General features: G+C 43.2%; 1 protein-coding gene across 15 annotated transcripts in view; it reads left to right on the forward strand.

The window, feature by feature from the left end:
- Window positions 1-18887, forward strand: part of BCAS3 (BCAS3 microtubule associated cell migration factor) — a 284160-nt gene that overhangs the window by 21766 nt on the left and 243507 nt on the right. For all 15 annotated transcript variants that reach the window (XR_010467329.1, XR_010467330.1, XM_065036752.1 and 12 more), the window contains exons 8-11: window positions 4433-4540; window positions 7125-7201; window positions 17377-17453; window positions 18158-18241. Coding sequence is in view for 13 of the 15 variants with exons in the window: in XM_065036752.1 (XP_064892824.1) it covers window positions 4433-4540; window positions 7125-7201; window positions 17377-17453; window positions 18158-18241 (346 nt within the window). In the remaining 2 variants the exon portion in view is untranslated. The remainder of the gene's footprint in view (window positions 1-4432; window positions 4541-7124; window positions 7202-17376; window positions 17454-18157; window positions 18242-18887) is intronic.

Raw genomic sequence — 18887 nt, forward strand, 5'->3', positions numbered from 1 at the left:
TATTTCTGGCAGCACTCTAGCCATGGAGCTGCGGTTGAACTTTTTACCCTAATTACGTCCCCGCTAATGCCTGCAGCGGTCTGGAATCAAAGTGGCCCTTCAGGCCCTGCAAAGCCTCTGATGTGGCGAGCGTTTGTTGTGTGATGGGGGTTACTGCACAAAAAATGGAATATTGTGACAGGATTTTTCAGAATTTCTCAGTTACCACCCACCTCACTTGTTGCCTACAAAAATAGAGTAATTGTTTGCATCTGTGTGTTTTTGTCTGTCTTAGAAATAACTGTTATAAATCAATGTGACATAGGCATAGAGACCAGTTCAGGATTATATTTTCTTCTCCTCGGTGTTTTAGGTTATTCCTATATTCTATACTGCAAGAAGGATTTGAAATTCCTTGTAAAATAGAAAGAAAGAGAGCTTAAATCATCCTGAAATTCCTGAGGATATGAACACCATCAGATACTGAGTTCTCAGTCAATTCAAAGATGCTATTTAATATGTTTTTCCCTAAATAATGACCGTCGCTTTGCGCTCGTAGTTTGAGCAGCCGACTACAAACTGCATTGACTTCCAGCCCTTGTATCTGTTGTTCCACAACGGCTGCCGCTTGTGTAACTCACTGCGACTCGATGGTATTTGAACTTTGCGTCTGTTACTAAATGCCGTTTTCTGCCTTACAGGGGGCTCTCGGGAGCCCTTGTCCTTTTTCTTCTCTTTCTTTCCTACAATAATATTTAACATACAGAGGAGAAGTCAGGGGAGTTTGAGCTCCAGCATTCGTGTATGGTTGAGATTCTTTTAAATCTCTCAAGTGAGGAAAAAGACAATTAAAACACAAGAAGTAGAACCATTAAGAAATCCGATGTAATCATTCCTTTTCTGTAGTTCTGATCTGTTTTTGAAGGAGAATGAATATATTTTGTTGGCTTTAAAGTTTGCAGTTTATAAATAATTTAAAATGCATAATGCAGTAAATTTTTCTCCAGTAATTCAAACCAGAGGTTTACAAGGCTCCTTTTTTTTGTGAAAAAGCTGTAAGGCGTATTCTTAAAACAGGTCTTGCTTAATCCATTCTTTCTATACACTCTGACTGGGTAATATATTCAGAACATCACCTGAGTGGGCCCTTCACTGCCTGTCTGCATGGCTGCTCACAAACTTATTTTTAAAATTAATTGTGATTTAAATTATTAATAGAATATTTGTACAGCGTAATGGTCTCATTTTACAGATGAGGCATTAATAAAATAACGCTGAAAGTTTTAATCGGTGCCGTTTGCAGGACGGTATCTCCCATTTCTGCATCTGCTCTATGTGGTGAGAACGCGGTATTTCTCTTGCCTTTCCTTACCTTTGTAAGCTGCATTTAACTATAAAATTCCTTCAAGTTGTACAAAATGTGGCCCAGTAAAGGAGGTGACTATATTGGTGGCTTCACTGGGAGAAAGCCTATACCATTAACTAATGCTTTTTTGTGTTAAGCAATTTGTATTTTAACTTCCCTGATGTTTGCTGGAAGAACTACTCCAGAGAAGGAGACTCCACAACCCCCCTGGGCAGCCTGGGCCAGGCTCTGTCACCCTCACTGAGAAGTTTCTTCTCAAATTTAAGTGGAACCTCTTGTGTTCCAGTTTGAACCCATTACCCCTTGTCCTATCATTGGTTGTCACCGAGAAGAGCCTGGCTCCATCCTCCTGACACTCACCCTTTAGATATCTGTAAACATGAATGAGGTCACCCCTCAGTCTCCTCTTGTCCAGCTCCAGAGCCCCAGCTCCCTCAGCCTTTCCTCACACGGGAGATGCTCCACTCCCTTCAGCATCTTTGTTGCCCTGCGCTGGACTCTCTCCAGCAGTTCCCTGTCCTGCTGGAACTGAGGGGCCACAACTGGACACAAGATTCCAGGTGTGGTCTCCCCAGGGCAGAGCAGAGGGGCAGGAGAACCTCTCTGACCTACTGACCGCCCCCTTCTAATCCACCCCAGGTACCATTGGCTTCCTGGCCACAAGGGCCCAGTGCTGGCTCATGGTCATCCTGCTTCCCCCCCCAGCTCTCCAGCCTGTCCAGGTCTCTGATGGCAGCACAGCCTTCTGGCGTGTCAGCCACTCCTCCCAGCTTGGGAGCAAACTTGCTGATAGTACACGCTATTCCCTCGCCCAAATAATTGATGAATATATTGAATGATACCGGCCCCAGCACTGCCCCCTGAGGCACTGCACTGGATCCAGGCCTCAACTGGACTGTGCCCCATTGACCACGACTCTCTGGCTTCTTCCCTTCAGCCAGTTCGCAGTCACCTCACTACCCGCTCATCCAGACCACACTCCCTCAGTTCAGCTGTGAGGATGCTGTGGGAGACTGTGTCAAATGCCTTACTCAAGTCAAGGTAGATCATGTCCACTGCTCTGCCGTCATCCATCCATCTTGTTATGTCCTCATCAAAGTCAATGAGGTTGGTCAAGAGAATAAAATGGAACTATTTTTACTAGACTGATCAACTTGATCAAAATATTTGAGCAAAATACAAGTTTGACATTTGTATCTCATGGTATTTAACACAAATACTTCAGTGCTGTATACACAGATATTTTAGTGCTGTATCAAGTAATTTCCTCTCTTGTTTTTAAAGGATTAGGTGTAGTGACACGTGTCTAAGATTGCTGCAGGTTTTTCTTATTTAAACTAAGTGCTTCCATGTTTTTTGCAATTTGTGGTCCACTTAAAAGGTCTCTGCTGCTTTGTGTTCCCCTGCCCCGCACACGGGTTTGGGAGGTGTCGCTTTCTCAAAACCTTACCCGCTTTTCCTGATTCTGAATGAATCTGTGAAGTAGCATCAATGAAAGTAAGAAAATTACTTACAGAGTTGAGTTTTCAAGCTTTTATTGTGAAAAGCTGGGATGCAGAGGGCCAGGGAGTTTTAGGGGACTAGACACACTAATATATATGGAATTAATCTGAATGGTGGGATTATTGCCCATCGTTTTGTTGGTGCAGTCTGTGTTAGAAAGTGCGTATGGAGCTCGACGTCGAGTCCCAATGGATCTGTTCAACATGGGCTTATATGGAAACCATCATTGGAATCAGTTATGCTAATATAATTTTAGCTGTATCAACTTCTGCGATTTCTGTTTTGAAGTAAGAATCTGTGCACCCTTTTATCAAAATAACAATTTCCCGTAGGTAAGAAATGTACTTTAATCAGGTTGTACATGGACCTCGCCGTGGTGTTCTGCGTTTCCCAGCACAATGAGCTTCTAATGTCAAGTAACTGCACTCAAATCTCACTGTTCCCAAAGTGTTTTTGAAGGGCCTTTGAAGTGCTTAAAGGTAATAAATAGCACCCTCTAGTTATTAGCCAAGGTATGTGCCTAGAAAAATGTAGATTTTGGGAAGAAGTCCACTAGGCAGAATGTCAACATTATGTTTTTCCTCTTATTTCTTTGCCAGTTGTCATTCTGTGCATATACCGTACATTGTTTCCCTGCTGCATCCCTATTGTACATACCATTTTATTATCTCGAGGCCTTCGAGGGGAACAGTTGACGTTTGTACTCCGCTTGTCCGGAATATTCCTGAGCGGCTCCAAAAGACAAGCAAGTGTTTTGTTGGGAATTGTGTTAAACTCTGTAAAATAAACCAGATATGGGCTGGGGGAAGCGCCCTCCTTCCCCAGCCCCTGCGATGTGTTTGTACAGCTGGCAATTTGTGCTGCTTCGTATTCGTTGACCTAGAAGTAGCCAAAGTTTTAATGCGTTCTTGGAGGGGAAAAAAGGTGTTATGGAAGAGAACTGCCACATCAAAGCCTCTCCTCAGCTTGTAAAATGGTTTCCACCGCTGCCTTCCCCGGCCCTATCGGCACACTCGGCGCTTTCTCCCTCTCCAAAGAAAGCGAGCCTTTTTATTAAGAAATGGCCTCGGAGTTTTATTTATATTAAAATGATAAAAGTGACACAGAACGGTTGAAAAGATCTATGGGGTTTCAAACAAGAGCCCATCAGAGATGTAATATGGATTGTGTGTGACGTGTCTCTATCAGATCAAGTCACAAGACTCGGCTGTTGCAGAGGGCAGTACGTGCTCCCTTTAGGAAAGTGTTACTGCAGAATATTTTTTTGAATAACTAGAATGTGGTCTAAGATTTCATGCCTATCAAATAACTTGTATTTTTCTGGTCAGATCTGATGTGCCGAAGTCGTATTTGTGGCAAAGGAAACTAAGTGCTTGAGAGTTATTTGCACAATACAGGTTCTTGACTGTTGCGGAGATCATAATTCAGTTTTAATCACACCTTCCATTAATGTAGGAGATCCTTTGTTCTCTAGCGTTCTGCTGGATTTGTCCCTTGCTGTGCTAAATAATATAGACTGAAATAATTGAAAATAATTGTACAAAAATCCGTCTTTACGTGAAACTCTTGTTTTATTCCCTGTAGCACGAGCCCACCGTACTGCTGTGTGGACCTTTACTCTTTGCGAACGGGGGAGATGGTCAAGTCCATACAGTTCAAAACTCCCATCTATGATCTGCATTGCAATAAAAGGTAAGGATATTTACTGCATATTCTTTTTGTGTTAGGGCACGTAAAATTTTGGTCATGAAATCAGGGAGCGCATTCGTTGTATTATTATTTTGACTTTGCTGTAGACATAGCTTTGCTTCTCCATTTCTCCAGTAATATTTCAGTTTGAGTACAACAAAACACCACAGAGGTTTTGTTAAACAGACATTTCTATCGTTGTACCATAAAATCCAGGCATTCATGACTAAATTACAAGTGTAAATTACAGAAGGAAAGCTGTGCTACTGAACCAACATCTTTAACACCGCAGCAAATCTAATAACGAGGAGGACGTCTTGGTGGTGCGAATGGTTGAAGGGAGCGTGTGTTATCCCCATTAATCCACTTTTTGCGGCCGTGGGTGCGGTTGCTCGCTCGGGTTTCCCTGCAGGGCTGAGCTGGTGATGGTTCGGTGCCGGGAACGGGTCCCGCGCTGACCTGTGCAACTGGAAAACGGAACGTTCCCCAGTGTGCCGTGTGCTGATAGTAAATCTTTCCAGCCCGGCCTCCTCGCAGAAGCAAAATCCAATTGTAAAAACACTCCAAAGGCAAATCATGGTTCAAAGTCTCTCCCAGCTAAAGAGCCTTTCCAGGTGCTAATGTTTCTTTTCCTCAGTGGTAAAAATGGCAAAGCTACTTCAAAGCTGCGTGGCTGTGTCCAGCGTAGCGGCTTTGCTGGAACGTATCGGGTTCTGTTATTATCCAAGGCAAGCTCAGTGTTTCAGATTGAAAATGCATTAAATGTGGCCAAGTGCAGCGCTAATGGTGCGTTAACTGCAGTGTAGACTAATGGAGTCCAAAATTTGAATTTAAAATAAAACTTGAGTTGCAGAAGAAGGGAAAACTGTTTATTATTTATGTATTTGTACTCTGGAATCATCCGTCTGGTCGGTTTCATTAATGCGGGAAGACAGTGCACCCTCGGAGAGGCGAAAACAAAATATCTCCAGGATTGGGAAATATTACAATCAAATATACATAGGGGCTGCATTCAGTGTCTTTCCATTCTTCATTGGTTAACTTTCTTTTAGGCCTTGTGGGAGAAGTCAGAATTGATACGTTTTATTTTGTTTTTCTGCCCTACAGTTTAAGCAATTGGAAGATCTACTGTTTAACTAAAACTGCTCTTTTGTCCAAAAGAAATATTAATTTATATATGCAGAGTTCATAACTTTTAAAAATGGGCATTTATGAATCAGAAGGAGGTGGGGAAGAATCTTTTTCACAATAAGAGAGCTACAAGCAAATGACAAATCCCACATTAATTCCATGTATGACTTAACACATCCAAACCCCTCCTGTTGAGCTACATGTTCCGCCCTCTGATTCTTTTGGCAAGTAAAGTGTTTGTGTTCTCCATCTGCAAATCTGTCATCTGAAAATGTCCCTTGATTTCCACCTTCCTTCCAAGAATTTGTGCTTCTCCTTCTTTCTGGATAGAGATGAGCTGTTATAAACCAAAGAGTCCTGAAAGACTTTGGGATGCAGAACAGAGCTTATTCTATCACAGAATCCCAGAGTGTCAGGGGTTGGAAGGGCCCTGGAAAGCTCATCCAGTGCAATCCCCCCATGGAGCAGGAACACCCAGATGAGGTTACACAGGAAGGTGTCCAGGCGGGTTGGAATGTCTGCACAGAAGGAGACTCCACAACCTCCCTGGGCAGCCTGGGCCAGGCTCTGCCACCCTCACTGAGAAGTTTCTTCTCAAATTTAAGTGGAACCTCTTGTGTTCCAGTTTGCACCCATTACCGCTTGTCCTATCATTGGTTGTCACCGAGAAGAGCCTGGCTCCATCCTCCTGACACTCACCCTTTAGATATCTGTAAACATGAATGAGGTCACCCCTCAGTCTCCTCTTGTCCAGCTCCAGAGCCCCAGTTCCCTCAGCCTTTCCTCACACGGGAGATGCTCCACTCCCTTCAGCATCTTTGTTGCCCTGCGCTGGACTCTCTCCAGCAGTTCCCTGTCCTGCTGGAACTGAGGGGCCACAACTGGACACAATATTCCAGGTGTGGTCTCCCCAGGGCAGAGCAGAGGGGCAGGAGAACCTCTCTGAGCTACTGACCACCCCCTTCTAACCCACCCCAGGTACCATTGGCTTCCTGGCCACAAGGGCCCAGTGCTGGCTCATGCTCATCCTGCTGTCCCCAGGACCCCCAGGTCCCTTTCCCCTACACTGCTCTCTAATAGGTCATTCCCCAACTGCCCAGATTCAAGACTCTACACTCGCCCTTGTTCTATTTCATTGCATTTTTCCCCGCCCAACTCTCAGCCTGTCCAGGTCTCTGGATGGCAGCACAGCCTTCAGGGCCCTTGTGATTCCATTCTTTAATGGAGCTTTTACTGCAGGAGGTGTGTCATAAATCTGCTGTTTGTATCAGCTCGGGGCGCTTCCTGTGTGGTTGGGACCAGAGAAAATCCTCAGTAACTGCCACGTATTGGTAACCTGGCACTTTATCACTGCCGAATTTATATCGATGCTTTTGAAATAATTACATTTAGATATTGAATCTTTAAACCGATGCATTTAATGCTTCAAGTCCATGTTCCTTTTCTGTGTTTTCAGGATACTTGTTGTGGTCCTGCAGGAGAAAATCGCCGCCTTTGACAGCTGTACTTTCACCAAAAAGTTCTTCGTTACAAGTATGTATAATAGCTGGGTTCAGTCCTTTTGCTCTAGTGGTGGAGTGAGATAAAACAGGTGGTTTATTTGCTTTTCTTTCTATATCCTCAAAGCAGGTCTCCATGGCTTCATTTGGAGTTTCAGGAAATCTGTTGCTTCAGAAAACCCCCAAATAATCCAAGTGTTACTCTTTGGCTCTTTTTGTGTATTTGTTGTTGTAAGTGGCTCCTCGCTGTTGTGCAGAGCACGTGCAATGACTTTCACAGGGAGCTGAAAAATCCCTTTGTTCACTTGCACAAATATATGCAAGAGTTTCAACATCTGCAATAAGTCACTGGTGTGTTAGCAGAGCAAACCGGTGTGTTTCCTACCGGTTGTGTTGTGCTCTGTCCCTGGACGTGGTTGGGATTAGGGGGTCGTTCATTTACCTGTGACGCTAAACACCGAGGAAGGATTTATTTACCCCAGAAAAAATGACAATCTGCTATTTCCAAGCAAGCAGTGACTAGTGCTACTGATATCAATTAGAATTGCCTCTTAAAATCCATAGGTTACTGAACAATCATAATTCACTTTGGAAGGATCTGAATGTTGTTGTTAAACAGGTAAATCTGCAGTTCCCTGCTGTATTTTCAGTCACAAGTGGAAAAGTTTGAAATTATCTTGTTTAGGTTACCTATGCATTGAAAGAAAAAGAAGTTGTTTCTTGTAGCAATTTGAAGAAAAGCAGCATTACGCAGTAATACGAAAGCTGCCAATAGGTGTCAGTTTGTTCCTATAGATGGCTGGAAGGAGGACTCTGCTGGGGCTCCCAGAGGAGCTGCTTGTGTCCTCTGGTCCTCCCTGCCCCTCTTTATTCCACCAAAGGGGGTCAGAGCACAAGCATTGCTTATTTTAGCTCAAAAAATAAAAACCCTCAAGTGTGTATTGTGAGGAGTCTCGTGCTTTTCTAATGCCAGGTATTGCTTGTTGTATTTTCTGAAAGATACTGCAGTTTATTTTTAAAAACAAACTGTGTTTTGAGGAACAGGCATTTTCTATTCCTAACCATAACTTCGGCTTCGAAGTGAATTTTTATGGAACAGCAGGAGAATTTGAGGAGTATAAAATAAATCAATTAAATTAAATAAAAGAAATAAAAACTGATGGTTTCTTTCCCCAAGGTAGATGTCTCTTGGCCCTGCGCTGGTGCACAGTCGCGCCGAGGGTTTTGAAGCTTAGTTGTTGCACTTTGTAGCTTCTGTGATCCAGCGGCTGTTGCGCTCTGGCACGTCCGAGGCTGCAGTAAAGCTTTTGTCTTCACATTTCCTATGTGCTGGAATCTCTTCAGCCCAGGAGTGAATCCTTAGAGGCTTCAGTTCTCCTGATGTGCTTGAAATTTGATGTAGATGAGCGAGCTACTTATCTGCACGGGTTTTTGATACTCAGCCAACTGGACTCTTTTGCTGCCTCTCAAAAAAATATAGGAAAAAAATATAGGAAAAAATATAGGAAAGGGCAGTGTCAGTTTGAATTGGAAAAGTAGGAATCCTGGTAAAGGAAGCTTGGGCAAGGCTCGTGGAGGCGCTTTGGTTGTGCTGCTGAAGCATCCAGGATCCGCTGGGTCCGTCCTGTGCTCCTGGGCCGGCCCAAGACGAGTCTCTGCTGGGTTGTCTGGCTGGTTTTGGTCAGAGTGATGGCACAAAAGGTCAAATATATTAAATGAGGATCCCTCGCCCTTTGAAGGCATTTCTGTTACTGTGTAAATCACTTTGTAGAGAAAACCAAGTATTTTTTCAAGATTGGGTGTGATGTGGATCCATCTATTTCTGCAAAGTGGTGTGGGAGCCGTAGAACCTCGAGACAGCTACAGAGCAAATGGAATTAAACAGGTCTTGTCCATTTTCCTGACTATTTATACATGAAATTAAAGGCAGAATGTCCAGTTAAACAGTGTCGGGACTTCTGAAGTTCGGTGTTCCTCAGTAACGCTAATGCAGCTGTGTTGCACATGACTCGTATTTGTCTTTCTGTTTTTGTTTTTGTGGTTGAATGTGTAGCTTAATATATTGTTGTAATAAATATACCATAAAATATTCAGGATGTAGAACATGGTCAGGTTGGTGCTGCTGTTGGGATGTTTAACTCTTGCATTTCCTGATTTTTCTTGAGCAAATGGGAGCTAGTACAATCTTTAATTTTGTATGTGTTTTTCTGCAGATGGTTAGGTGGGAGTGCGCTGGTTCGAATGGCGGAGAGCCAGCACATTTTATGTGTGAGCAAAACCTCAGCGTACAGGTGCCTCCGGTCTTGCTGGCTGAATTTGAGACGCGTGTTAAGCTTGAAGGGGAAACATACTGTGGATATTGTAGAAAAATCACCAGCATACCCTGTAATCTACCCCGTGTGGTATTCTGATTTTGAAATGTCCGCTAAGGAAAGGCGTAGAATCAGTCTGCAAAGAGCTCAGGGCGGTAACTTGCCTTGGGCATCGCGTTCTGTGCCGTCCTGTGCTGGGAGCAGCTCTGATTCGTTAAGAGAGGGAAGGATAAAGCCTTACGGTAATTTCCCATCCCACGCTGCTTTAAGTACCCACGTGGCCAAACTGAAAAAAGTAATTTGATGCTTCTAGTAAGAATGTGTTTCCTTTGGTAGTTGGGAATGTCAAGGTGCAGATTTGAAATAGATTTGTGAGTAGTTAAGAATTATATTGTCGTTCACTTACGATTTCCTTCAGAGCCTTTTTCTGAATACTGCGTATGACTGACCGATCAGGAATGAAAGTGATGTAGAGGCTTTTTTCCCCTGCTTCGCTCTAAACAATAGATGCAGAAAAGCTGAATTTCATTGATTTCTATTACATCAGTGCTCCCTCAGCCCTTCTCCAGAAATGCTTACTTAGTGGAACGCGGCCGATGATGAGTATGGCCTGATGGACACTCTGCTCTGCAAAGAACATCCTGCCCACCCCCTGGGCCCCGACTAAAGATTATCCCAGATAACATCATACATGTGGCATCATCTTTGTGTCCGATAACGTGTCTGCTCAGATTCGCTGGCCCTTCCACTCCTCATATCGATATATTCTCCATCCATTATTCTCTAGGGATGGAGACAGTTATTGCAGCCATTAGCTGGCACCACGTTTCTATTGATGCTGTGCAGCTAGAGCCTTAAGAGGTAATTTTCCAGATTTTAGTCAGAGTACTTTATTGTATAGAAAGTCTCAAAAGACTTGCCTAACCACAAGCCAAAAATTCTTCAGTATATGTTAAATGTACCCCAGCTGCACCTCTCAAAAGAAATTAAAAAAACCCCACCGACCAAACAAAAAAACCCAAACAAACAGTGTTTGATACTCTAATTTGCAATTGGGATGGCGTATTTCTCTTTTCGCTGACATTCACGTGCAAGAATACGGTGGTTTCAGTTTGTCCCGGCTCTGATCTGGAAGTCATCAAGGCTTTTTGGTGCGTTTTTGTTAGAATGCCGTTTCCTCCACCAGCGCACAGGGAGCAGTTTGATCTCTCCGCTTTGAAGTGAAAACACTGGATGTCTTAGGAAAAGGTTTAATGCCTGAAGAGTTACGTTTCTCAAGACGTTGGGTTTGTCCGTCTCCCTTCTCGGCTGCGGGCAGCGAGTGGAATTTATCCTGAATATCCCACACGGTGTAATAATTGATGGGATTCCAGTCTGTGGAGGGAGACTCCTTGGTTCAGATGGAAAGTCCTTAAGGCAGGTGGGAGTTGGAGCTCCTGGTTCACAAGGTTTGTTTGATCAGTGAAGAGAAGCCAAGTGTGTTCCTGTCAATTGTATGTAAGCAGTTTTTATTTTTATATAAACCCATATATATATATATACACACACACACACTCCATGTGATTTGTAACTGCTTTCCCTGAGAAATCTTGATTTCCTCGTGGTTTTACTCGTTCACAGCGTTGTTTAGAAGAGCAGTTTTCCTGCATGTGGGAATCACGGTAATGTTGAAATACTTTTTGAACAGGTCTTTACAACAACGCAGTAGATGTATGGAAATGAATGTCTTGGTTGCTTGCCGGGTGTTCTGATCTATTGCAGGGAAGTGTAAATACAACAGAAAAATTGCATAGAGACGGCAAGGCGGCGTTGGTGCCCGAGATGTGTATCTGTCACATCTCCTGGGGCTGACAGTTGAAAATAATACAGAGAACGGGAAGGGCTGTGTGTTTCTGTGTAAGTTATTTTTACCTAAAGCACCCAAAGCCTTCATGTGAAAGGCCAAAGCAAAGCATCTTACTCACATTGTCCTGTACAGGAACAGCAGCCTCTATAGTAACATGATTATTTATCACTGTCTGATTTTCAGAGCAAAAAAAATAGAGTAAAAATGAGATGAAAATGTAGTTTGTGCCGAAGTCGGTCAAATCTGTGCTAAATTAAACAACCAAGCCTAACGAACATTAAAGGCCACAGGTATTTTCAGTAAAAGGTCTGGTGTTGATCTTAGACCTGTAGAATAACAGTAAAATACTTAAAACTGCCACAATAGAATTGACAGGGAAAGGAGGTCTCTGTAATAATAATAATAATAGTAATGACATTAGCAATAATAATAATAAATCTTGGGTCCTTTCCCAAGCTTGGATGAGGGAATTGAGTTTTTCTGATCCAAGGCAGCACAACCTGCAGCTCTTTGCAGGGTTGTGAACACGATGTGTATTGAGATTATTATCATCATCATTATTATTCCTCTTCAAGGGAGGGTGATGACAGTTCATGTAGCGTTTGTGGCTTTACTTTTTCGCTGGATTTCTGGATTTTTCGGTTAGTGTTTCAACAGCGCTAACACCGTTGTGATCTGAAGCACAAGGCCCGGCTGGCCAGCGTGATTTCCCAGTGGGTGCAGTGCTGCCGTTCTGCTCTTTCGCTCCGTTTTTATGGGTGATACTTAAACAGAAGGAAGTACAAGAACAATAGAAGAGTTTGGGAAAGTATGTGACAGTGCAAGGGTAATAACGTTTACATAGGGCCTTTCATCTAGAAGGGACCCGGAGGAATTTATAAACAGTATTACTTGATACGGTTTATAAACAAATACATGATTTGTTTCCCTTGGAATAAACAATGCTTTTGCAACCAAGTATCACTCCACTCGTTATTTATTGTATATTCTCTGTCAGGGATCTGTTTTCTGGCTGCTTTGGATTGTGAGGTTTAAGAATGAGGTTTTGCAATTTCATTGCTATAGAGTGCTGGATATTTCATAAGAACAAGAAAAAAACATTACCAATTGGTTTTAAGCTACATCCAGTGACTGGAAAGTAGTGTCATGGGCCTCCAAAGGGATGCACCGTCTCGCGTGGGTCGGGATTAGGGATGGAATCCTAAGAAGGTTTTATAATATTATTGTCCGTGCCCACTTGTTGTATGAACACAGGAAAGGGGCTTGAAATGAGAGTGGACAGCGCTGGGCTGCGTCGCTCACAGATACAGGTGTGGAGCATCCGTTAAAACAAGTGCTAGGAAGATAATTCTTATAACTGGTACCAAAAGAGGGTGAGTGTGCGTCAGTGCAGAGAGAACTGGGGAAAACAAAGCAGGGAAAATGATGGAAAAGGAGGTTTTCCTATTAAACTGGCAGGGGGGTGGAAAAAAGTCAGAAAAGAACTTACTAAAATGGTTTTCATTAAGAAGTAAAAACAAAGTCAAGGCAGAGGGGCTGAAAGCCTGTCAAATATCACAAACAGATTGACTTTTTTTTTCCCATACCCTCCTGGACTGTAAGAATAGGTGTAGAGAATAAAGGTTCTTAAAATATGCTGTGGAATTAAGAAACAACCCGCAGTGTGTTAAGACAAACGTGTTGGGATGTGTTTGAAGAGAAGCAGTGTTGTTCTGGGTGCTTCTGATTTGGCTTTTTCGTTCTCTCAGCTTTAATTCACACAGTAATTTGCAGCAGTTCCTGATGCTTTAGGTCTGAGGAGGAGCTGTGGTTGTATTCGGGATAAGGAGCCCGCGTTCAGCCACGTCGTTATGTAAACTGAAAATAGGTTCTGGCTTCATTCAGGCAAGTTCTGACTGCGAGTGTCGGGTTGTTCTGGACAGAAATGTTCCCTTCTGCTGCGTTTTTAGGTCTGAGTACTTTGCCGTGACAAGTTCGTCTTTAGCTCGTCGTTAATGGAGCCGTTTGGCTGCGCAGGGTGTTTCTAAAGAAGGACCAAGTGAAGCAATGACAGTCTTCATTATGGCCGTGCTCGCTTCTGGGCAAAATGGTTATTAAAATACTGGTCCTCTGCCTGCATTGCAGATTATTTTGAGCAGGTCACGTCGCTGTTATATCTGGTGTATAGGCAGAGTGCCGTAGGGCACATCTGTCACCCGGAGGTGAGCGAGCGGGGCACGCGGGTACAACACACCCAAAATGTGGGTTGGCTTTGCAGCATCGGGCAAATCCTGATTGCAGAGCTGCTGAAAGGCCGATGCCGTTAGGATTTAAGTGCCTGTGGATTCCAAAGGCCATGTGCTTGGGTGGGAAGTACAGACTGGCAGGTTTTGTGGGTATCAGGAACCCTGCGGTGTTCAGCCCCCAACTCTCCATCCCACACTGAGCTTCTGGGTTTATATAGATCCTTATACATATATATAGATTATTTCTTCTTCTCAAGCTTTTTTCCTCATGGAAAAGCAGCAGAGCTTGACGAAGAGCTGCCCTGGCCCAGATGATTCAAGTTTTCACGTTTTGTTCTTTATCGGCTTAATCTTTAAACTTCGGGCAGCCTGTTCCTCTCTCAGCGTTTTCCCGTCGTGCCGTTTGTGTCCGAGCTCGGCGGGAGGGAGGAACGTGTCGCTGTCCGTGTGTCCCGCTGCCCCACTGGGGCTGAGAATGAGCTTTTTCAAAGCATTTTTGGAAAAATCCCAGTGCCCCAGTTTTCTGTAGCGGCACAGATCAATACAATAGTCAGAAGTGCAGACTGTGGGAGCTTTCAGAATGGGAGGAGGTGATTCTGTTTATTATGAATCTCCAAAGGCTGGTAGAGACTTTCATAAAAGTAATTGAAAAATAATGTAAAATAAACATGCCTTCTCTTTGCTGACTCATTAAGCGACGTTTGTATAGCTCTTTAGAGAACGTTAAGTAACTTCTAGGATTCCTGTGCTCTCAGTAAAACAGAGGGGGAGAGTAACCATGCACTTAAAACCTTTTAACATAGTTTCCAGTGGGTTTTCCCCTATATCTTTGCGGGTGATAGTCCGAGTAAAGTTTGTTCTGAGATGAGATGTTTTTTGGTGCTTGCTTGGGTCGCTGTACTTTTGGAAGGACTTTCCCGAGCACTCACTTCTTGGATGACCTCTCCGGGCTGTCATTAAGGCTTGGAAACTTTGCTCTTCTTGACAGTTAGTTCTGCATTCTCATTATGTTCATTGCTATTGTAAACATGCTCAAATTGCTGCTGTTGTTGCTTAGAATGGATTTTTTCCTCAGTTGTTTTGAAGTTCGGTAGAAAGAGAAGTTAATCTTTAAGGGAGCGAGGCCGGTAGGGATTGGATGGCCCAGCTCGGTAGGTCACGCCGTGTCTGTTTTTTCATTTGCCCAGTAGATGATGTTCTGCTGACTCCAGCTGTTTTTTTGGAAAGCAGAAAAACAATTTGCTTTTCCTTCCCATAAAGTATAACCCTTTGTTTATCCTTCTACTGCTGCAAGCTTCCAAAACGCAGAGACTTGCAAAGAAAAGAAAGGGAGGAAATAGCTCTTTTTTTTATGCTGGTTTTTGTATCGGAGAGTCAAGTTCAGTCCCGAGCTGAATTGTTGACCTCTCAGGTTATTATTAGAACTGGCTGGTTTGTGTGTCCGATTGACGGAGTCCAGTCCGTGGAACAACCTACCGCCCGTAGTGGGTTTGTTGGAGACAGTTGCAATTTTTCTAAAATAACTTTACATTTTTCATTGATTATTTTTTAATTTGGAGAATAACACCTTTTGCAGCTCTTCCTTTACTCCTTTTTCCAAGCAAGCCCTTCCTCGTTGCTCAGCGCTGCTGGATTGCCCGAGTTGGCGGTGCCAGCGCATCCCTTGGCTGGTGCTGCCTCTTGATTTTCTGCCTCCGGGGTGCTGGGAGGTGCTGGTGGAGTTTGGGAAACGCGGGCGACTGACTCAGGAATGGCTGTGGAAGTCTCTATGGCAAGGGCTGTCATCCCACAGCCTTTAATGCTGCGTTTGATGCATAAAAGAGGACCTGAATGTTCTTTCCTGGCCCAGATAAGAATTGCTGAAGCAAAATTCAGCATTCCAACCTGACCGGTCCTGATCTCTAATGTCATCGGAAGAGCATGTTTGTATTTACAACCTGGGGCTGTATTTACAACCTTTTTTTCTTTGCTCGCTTTGTTCCTTAAGAGGCTCTGGCTACCCACATTTTATGCGCTTCTGGAATGCAATAACAATTGTGGCATCATCTCTTCAGAATTCGTTTTCCTTCCTGAGATCAAGGCGGCGATAAGGCCGCACAAAATAGTCACTTGGTTTTGCTTTCCTGGCCTGAGATGGGTTTAATTGGATGAATTGTTGCTTTTCTCCTTCCATCGCTTTATGACCTTTGAAATAGCTTGCTATGGTCTTTTGAATTTTGCAATACCCTCCCTGCTCTGCTCTAAAAGATGGAATAAGGAGCAGTTTATCTTGGCCGGCAGGAGCAGTGGAGCAGCTGTTTCTGCACATGCCCAACAAATGCCATCAAACGTGGCCTTAAGTGCTGTCAAATATCAATATAAACCTCTACCTACGTGCTTCATGAACACCCTCCCATGCACCTTTTTCATCGTTTTGCAGGCGTGAAAATAATGCCACTGAACTGAAGTCCGTTGTGCTCGGTAAATGTTCTGGACTATTTGGGGGCCTGTGTGAAAAGACCCTGATATTTGTAAAAAGAAGATGGTGAAGAGGTTTGATTTTCCTCTTTGGTTGGCAGATCGGTATCGAGAGTCCAACACAGACTTGGTGGAAAGAGAAGCTTAGCTAGCTGGATTTTATTTCTCAGAATGTAGCGTCGGATTTAATGCAATAAGTGGCAGTTGTTGGTTCGGTGCATTTTGCCCCATCTCCGTGCTCCTTCGGCCCGCGACGCGGGATCAGCAAAGCCGGGCTCTCCGAAATGAGACACACATGGGCGCCTTCGCTGTCTTCTGTTTCTTGGCCAACCAGTGAGAGAATATGAATCACTGAAGTGTCTATATTAGCCTAAGAACTGATGAAAACTGAGATTAACCATTCACTCGATAGTCCCCTCCTTCCCCCGTCTCCCCCCTTCTGCAAGATTTCTTTTTTATCTGATGTTTTGCCGTACCAGAATGGATTCGGCTCTAGGAAATGCTGTTACGCGCTTAAGCTTTTCAGTTCTGTTTATTTTCATGAATTTAAAATTCTTCATTTTTAAATTTAATAGCAAATAGCATGGTATTCTTGGAGGTTGTTTCTCGAGGCAAGTTTTTGTTGTCGTGTGTTTTGTTTTTTAACTCGGACTGTCTATAAAATCACATTTAACATGGGCCTGATGGATTTTAAGCCTTGCTGTGTTTTCATTCACAGCTGTTTTCTGTTAGAGGCATTTTCACCTTTTAATCCAAAGGAATAATACTCTATTCTATTAATATGTTAATTTCTATGCATATGTGTATATCTGTCTTTAATGATATATAAAGGTAATGGAAAGCGGGTGGGTAATGGAGCCGTTGCCGCTGATTTTAAAGGAATTGCGAATTATCTCACTTTGTAAAGTTAAGTGTGTGCACAAGCATTCTGAGAGGCGAAGGGCTTGTTTGGAGAGCTGTTAAAAATGTAACCGAAAGCACAAAACACCCTTTCACACCACAAAATGCTGTACGAGCTTCAAGTGAACTGCAGCTGGTGACCAACAGAGAGACGTCAATCGCCTAAAATTAATTGAAATATGAAGATACAGAACGAATCCAAACTCAAATCTCCCCCTCACCCCACTGCATCAAAACGGCATTAAAAAAATGCAGACATAAGGAGAAATGAGTATTTACACATAATTATCGGTTCAAAATAACTCATCTGACCACAGTCTTATCTCTAGCACCGAAAACGCAAGCGTTTACTGAGTGATATTAGCCATGGAAAGGTTTTTGTTTAGACTCTGTTTTCTTGGCAATAAATAACATTCTTTGCAAGAAGTCATTAAGATGTTTCTTCATGTTGCCTTTTAAAACTTTTCAGGCTGCTATCCCTGTCCAGGCCCAAACATGAACCCCATTGCTCTTGGAAGCCGCTGGCTTGCTTACGCAGAAAATAAGGTAAGGATTAATTAAAAACAATACTTCTCTCTGTTTCTAGATTACTAGGAAAGCTAAAACAGTTAAACAGGCAACACATTCTGTGTATGAGCGACAAACCTCTAGGTTTTTGCTATTTTATTGTTCAGCAGCCCACAGATTCCGTTGTTTGTTAGGGTTCCAAGGCAAAAGCTGCTTCTTTAGGTTGATGGCAGGTACAAGAGTCTTGTTTTGATTTATGGATTTTGAAGGGAGGCAATGCAGAGTAAACCCCATGTGCATTCCTTTAATCTGTTAAACGTAAAGCTGAAAGTAGCTCCTTCCCTTTGTCGTTTCTTTGCTCGCCAGTCATAAAAAGGAAGGGAAAGCCACATTCGGATTCTTAGGATGTCTGATATTTAATGTTACGTATACATGGCTAAGGCTTTTGATTATATTTATTTAAATTTATTTGTGGTATTGCTGCCAGAGCTAAAATCCCACCATTTCAAAGTTTATGAATTCTCAGCGACTACTCATCTTGTAATTGAAAACTGGAGTTGAGGACGCGACAGTCTGGGTGGCACCCAGAAGATTAGAAAAAGGGGTTAAGTGTCTCAGCAGGGCTTTTTGCTGTTTGTAGGAAAAAACACACCACCGTACATGATAAATAAGAGCTCTGGTAATGGGGTTGGGGTTTGTGTAGTTTAATAGTAGTGACTTGGTCGCTGTCTTTCTTCTCGCAGCTGATCCGATGCCATCAGTCCCGTGGCGGAGCCTGTGGAGACAACATTCAGTCTTACACGGCCACAGTCATTAGTGCTGCCAAAGTGAGTACATCTGCTGCCGGGAGAGGTTATCGTGTCACATAATTATTAGGTTTCCCTGCTGAATTGTACCGTGTGTCATCGCCCCCCCATTCACAAAGTTGGAAACACATTTAAGAAACATGCGGCCGTTAGCGCCGGGGATGTGGTCCTTATCCTGCCAGGCTCTGAGTGGCTGATGCTTTTCACAAAGTATTCCTGTCCTACTGGACCTAATGTTTTAAAATGTTATTTATTACAAACAGTTGCTCATATTAGTGATGTCTGTTACAGCAAAATCATAATAAAATGGATTTGTATGGTGCTATTCGTAATATTACAACTTCACATGATTAGAAATGAACGCAGGGAATTATTAGTCTTTTAGCATCGTGAAAACTGACTTTACAAGTGCTTTTTGGACTCAGTCACACTAGCGTGATACGTTTTAATCTCTCTGAAGGATGACAGTGAGTACTTGAGCTAATTAATTACCTGGCAGCTGTCTTGGAAGGTTAGAGTTTATTAGTGACCGTTGATATCGAGGTTCCACTGCCTAGTTTTCTTGATTCAGATGACATTACAGTATCGGTCTGGTTTCAGAGAAATATCTGAGTTTTCAGAGTATCAAAGACCACAGCTTGGAAGAATCTCCAAGGAGCCAAAGGGT

Source organism: Columba livia, chromosome 20 (genome assembly GCF_036013475.1).
Source record: "Columba livia isolate bColLiv1 breed racing homer chromosome 20, bColLiv1.pat.W.v2, whole genome shotgun sequence".
Taxonomy (NCBI): Eukaryota; Metazoa; Chordata; class Aves; order Columbiformes; family Columbidae; genus Columba; species Columba livia.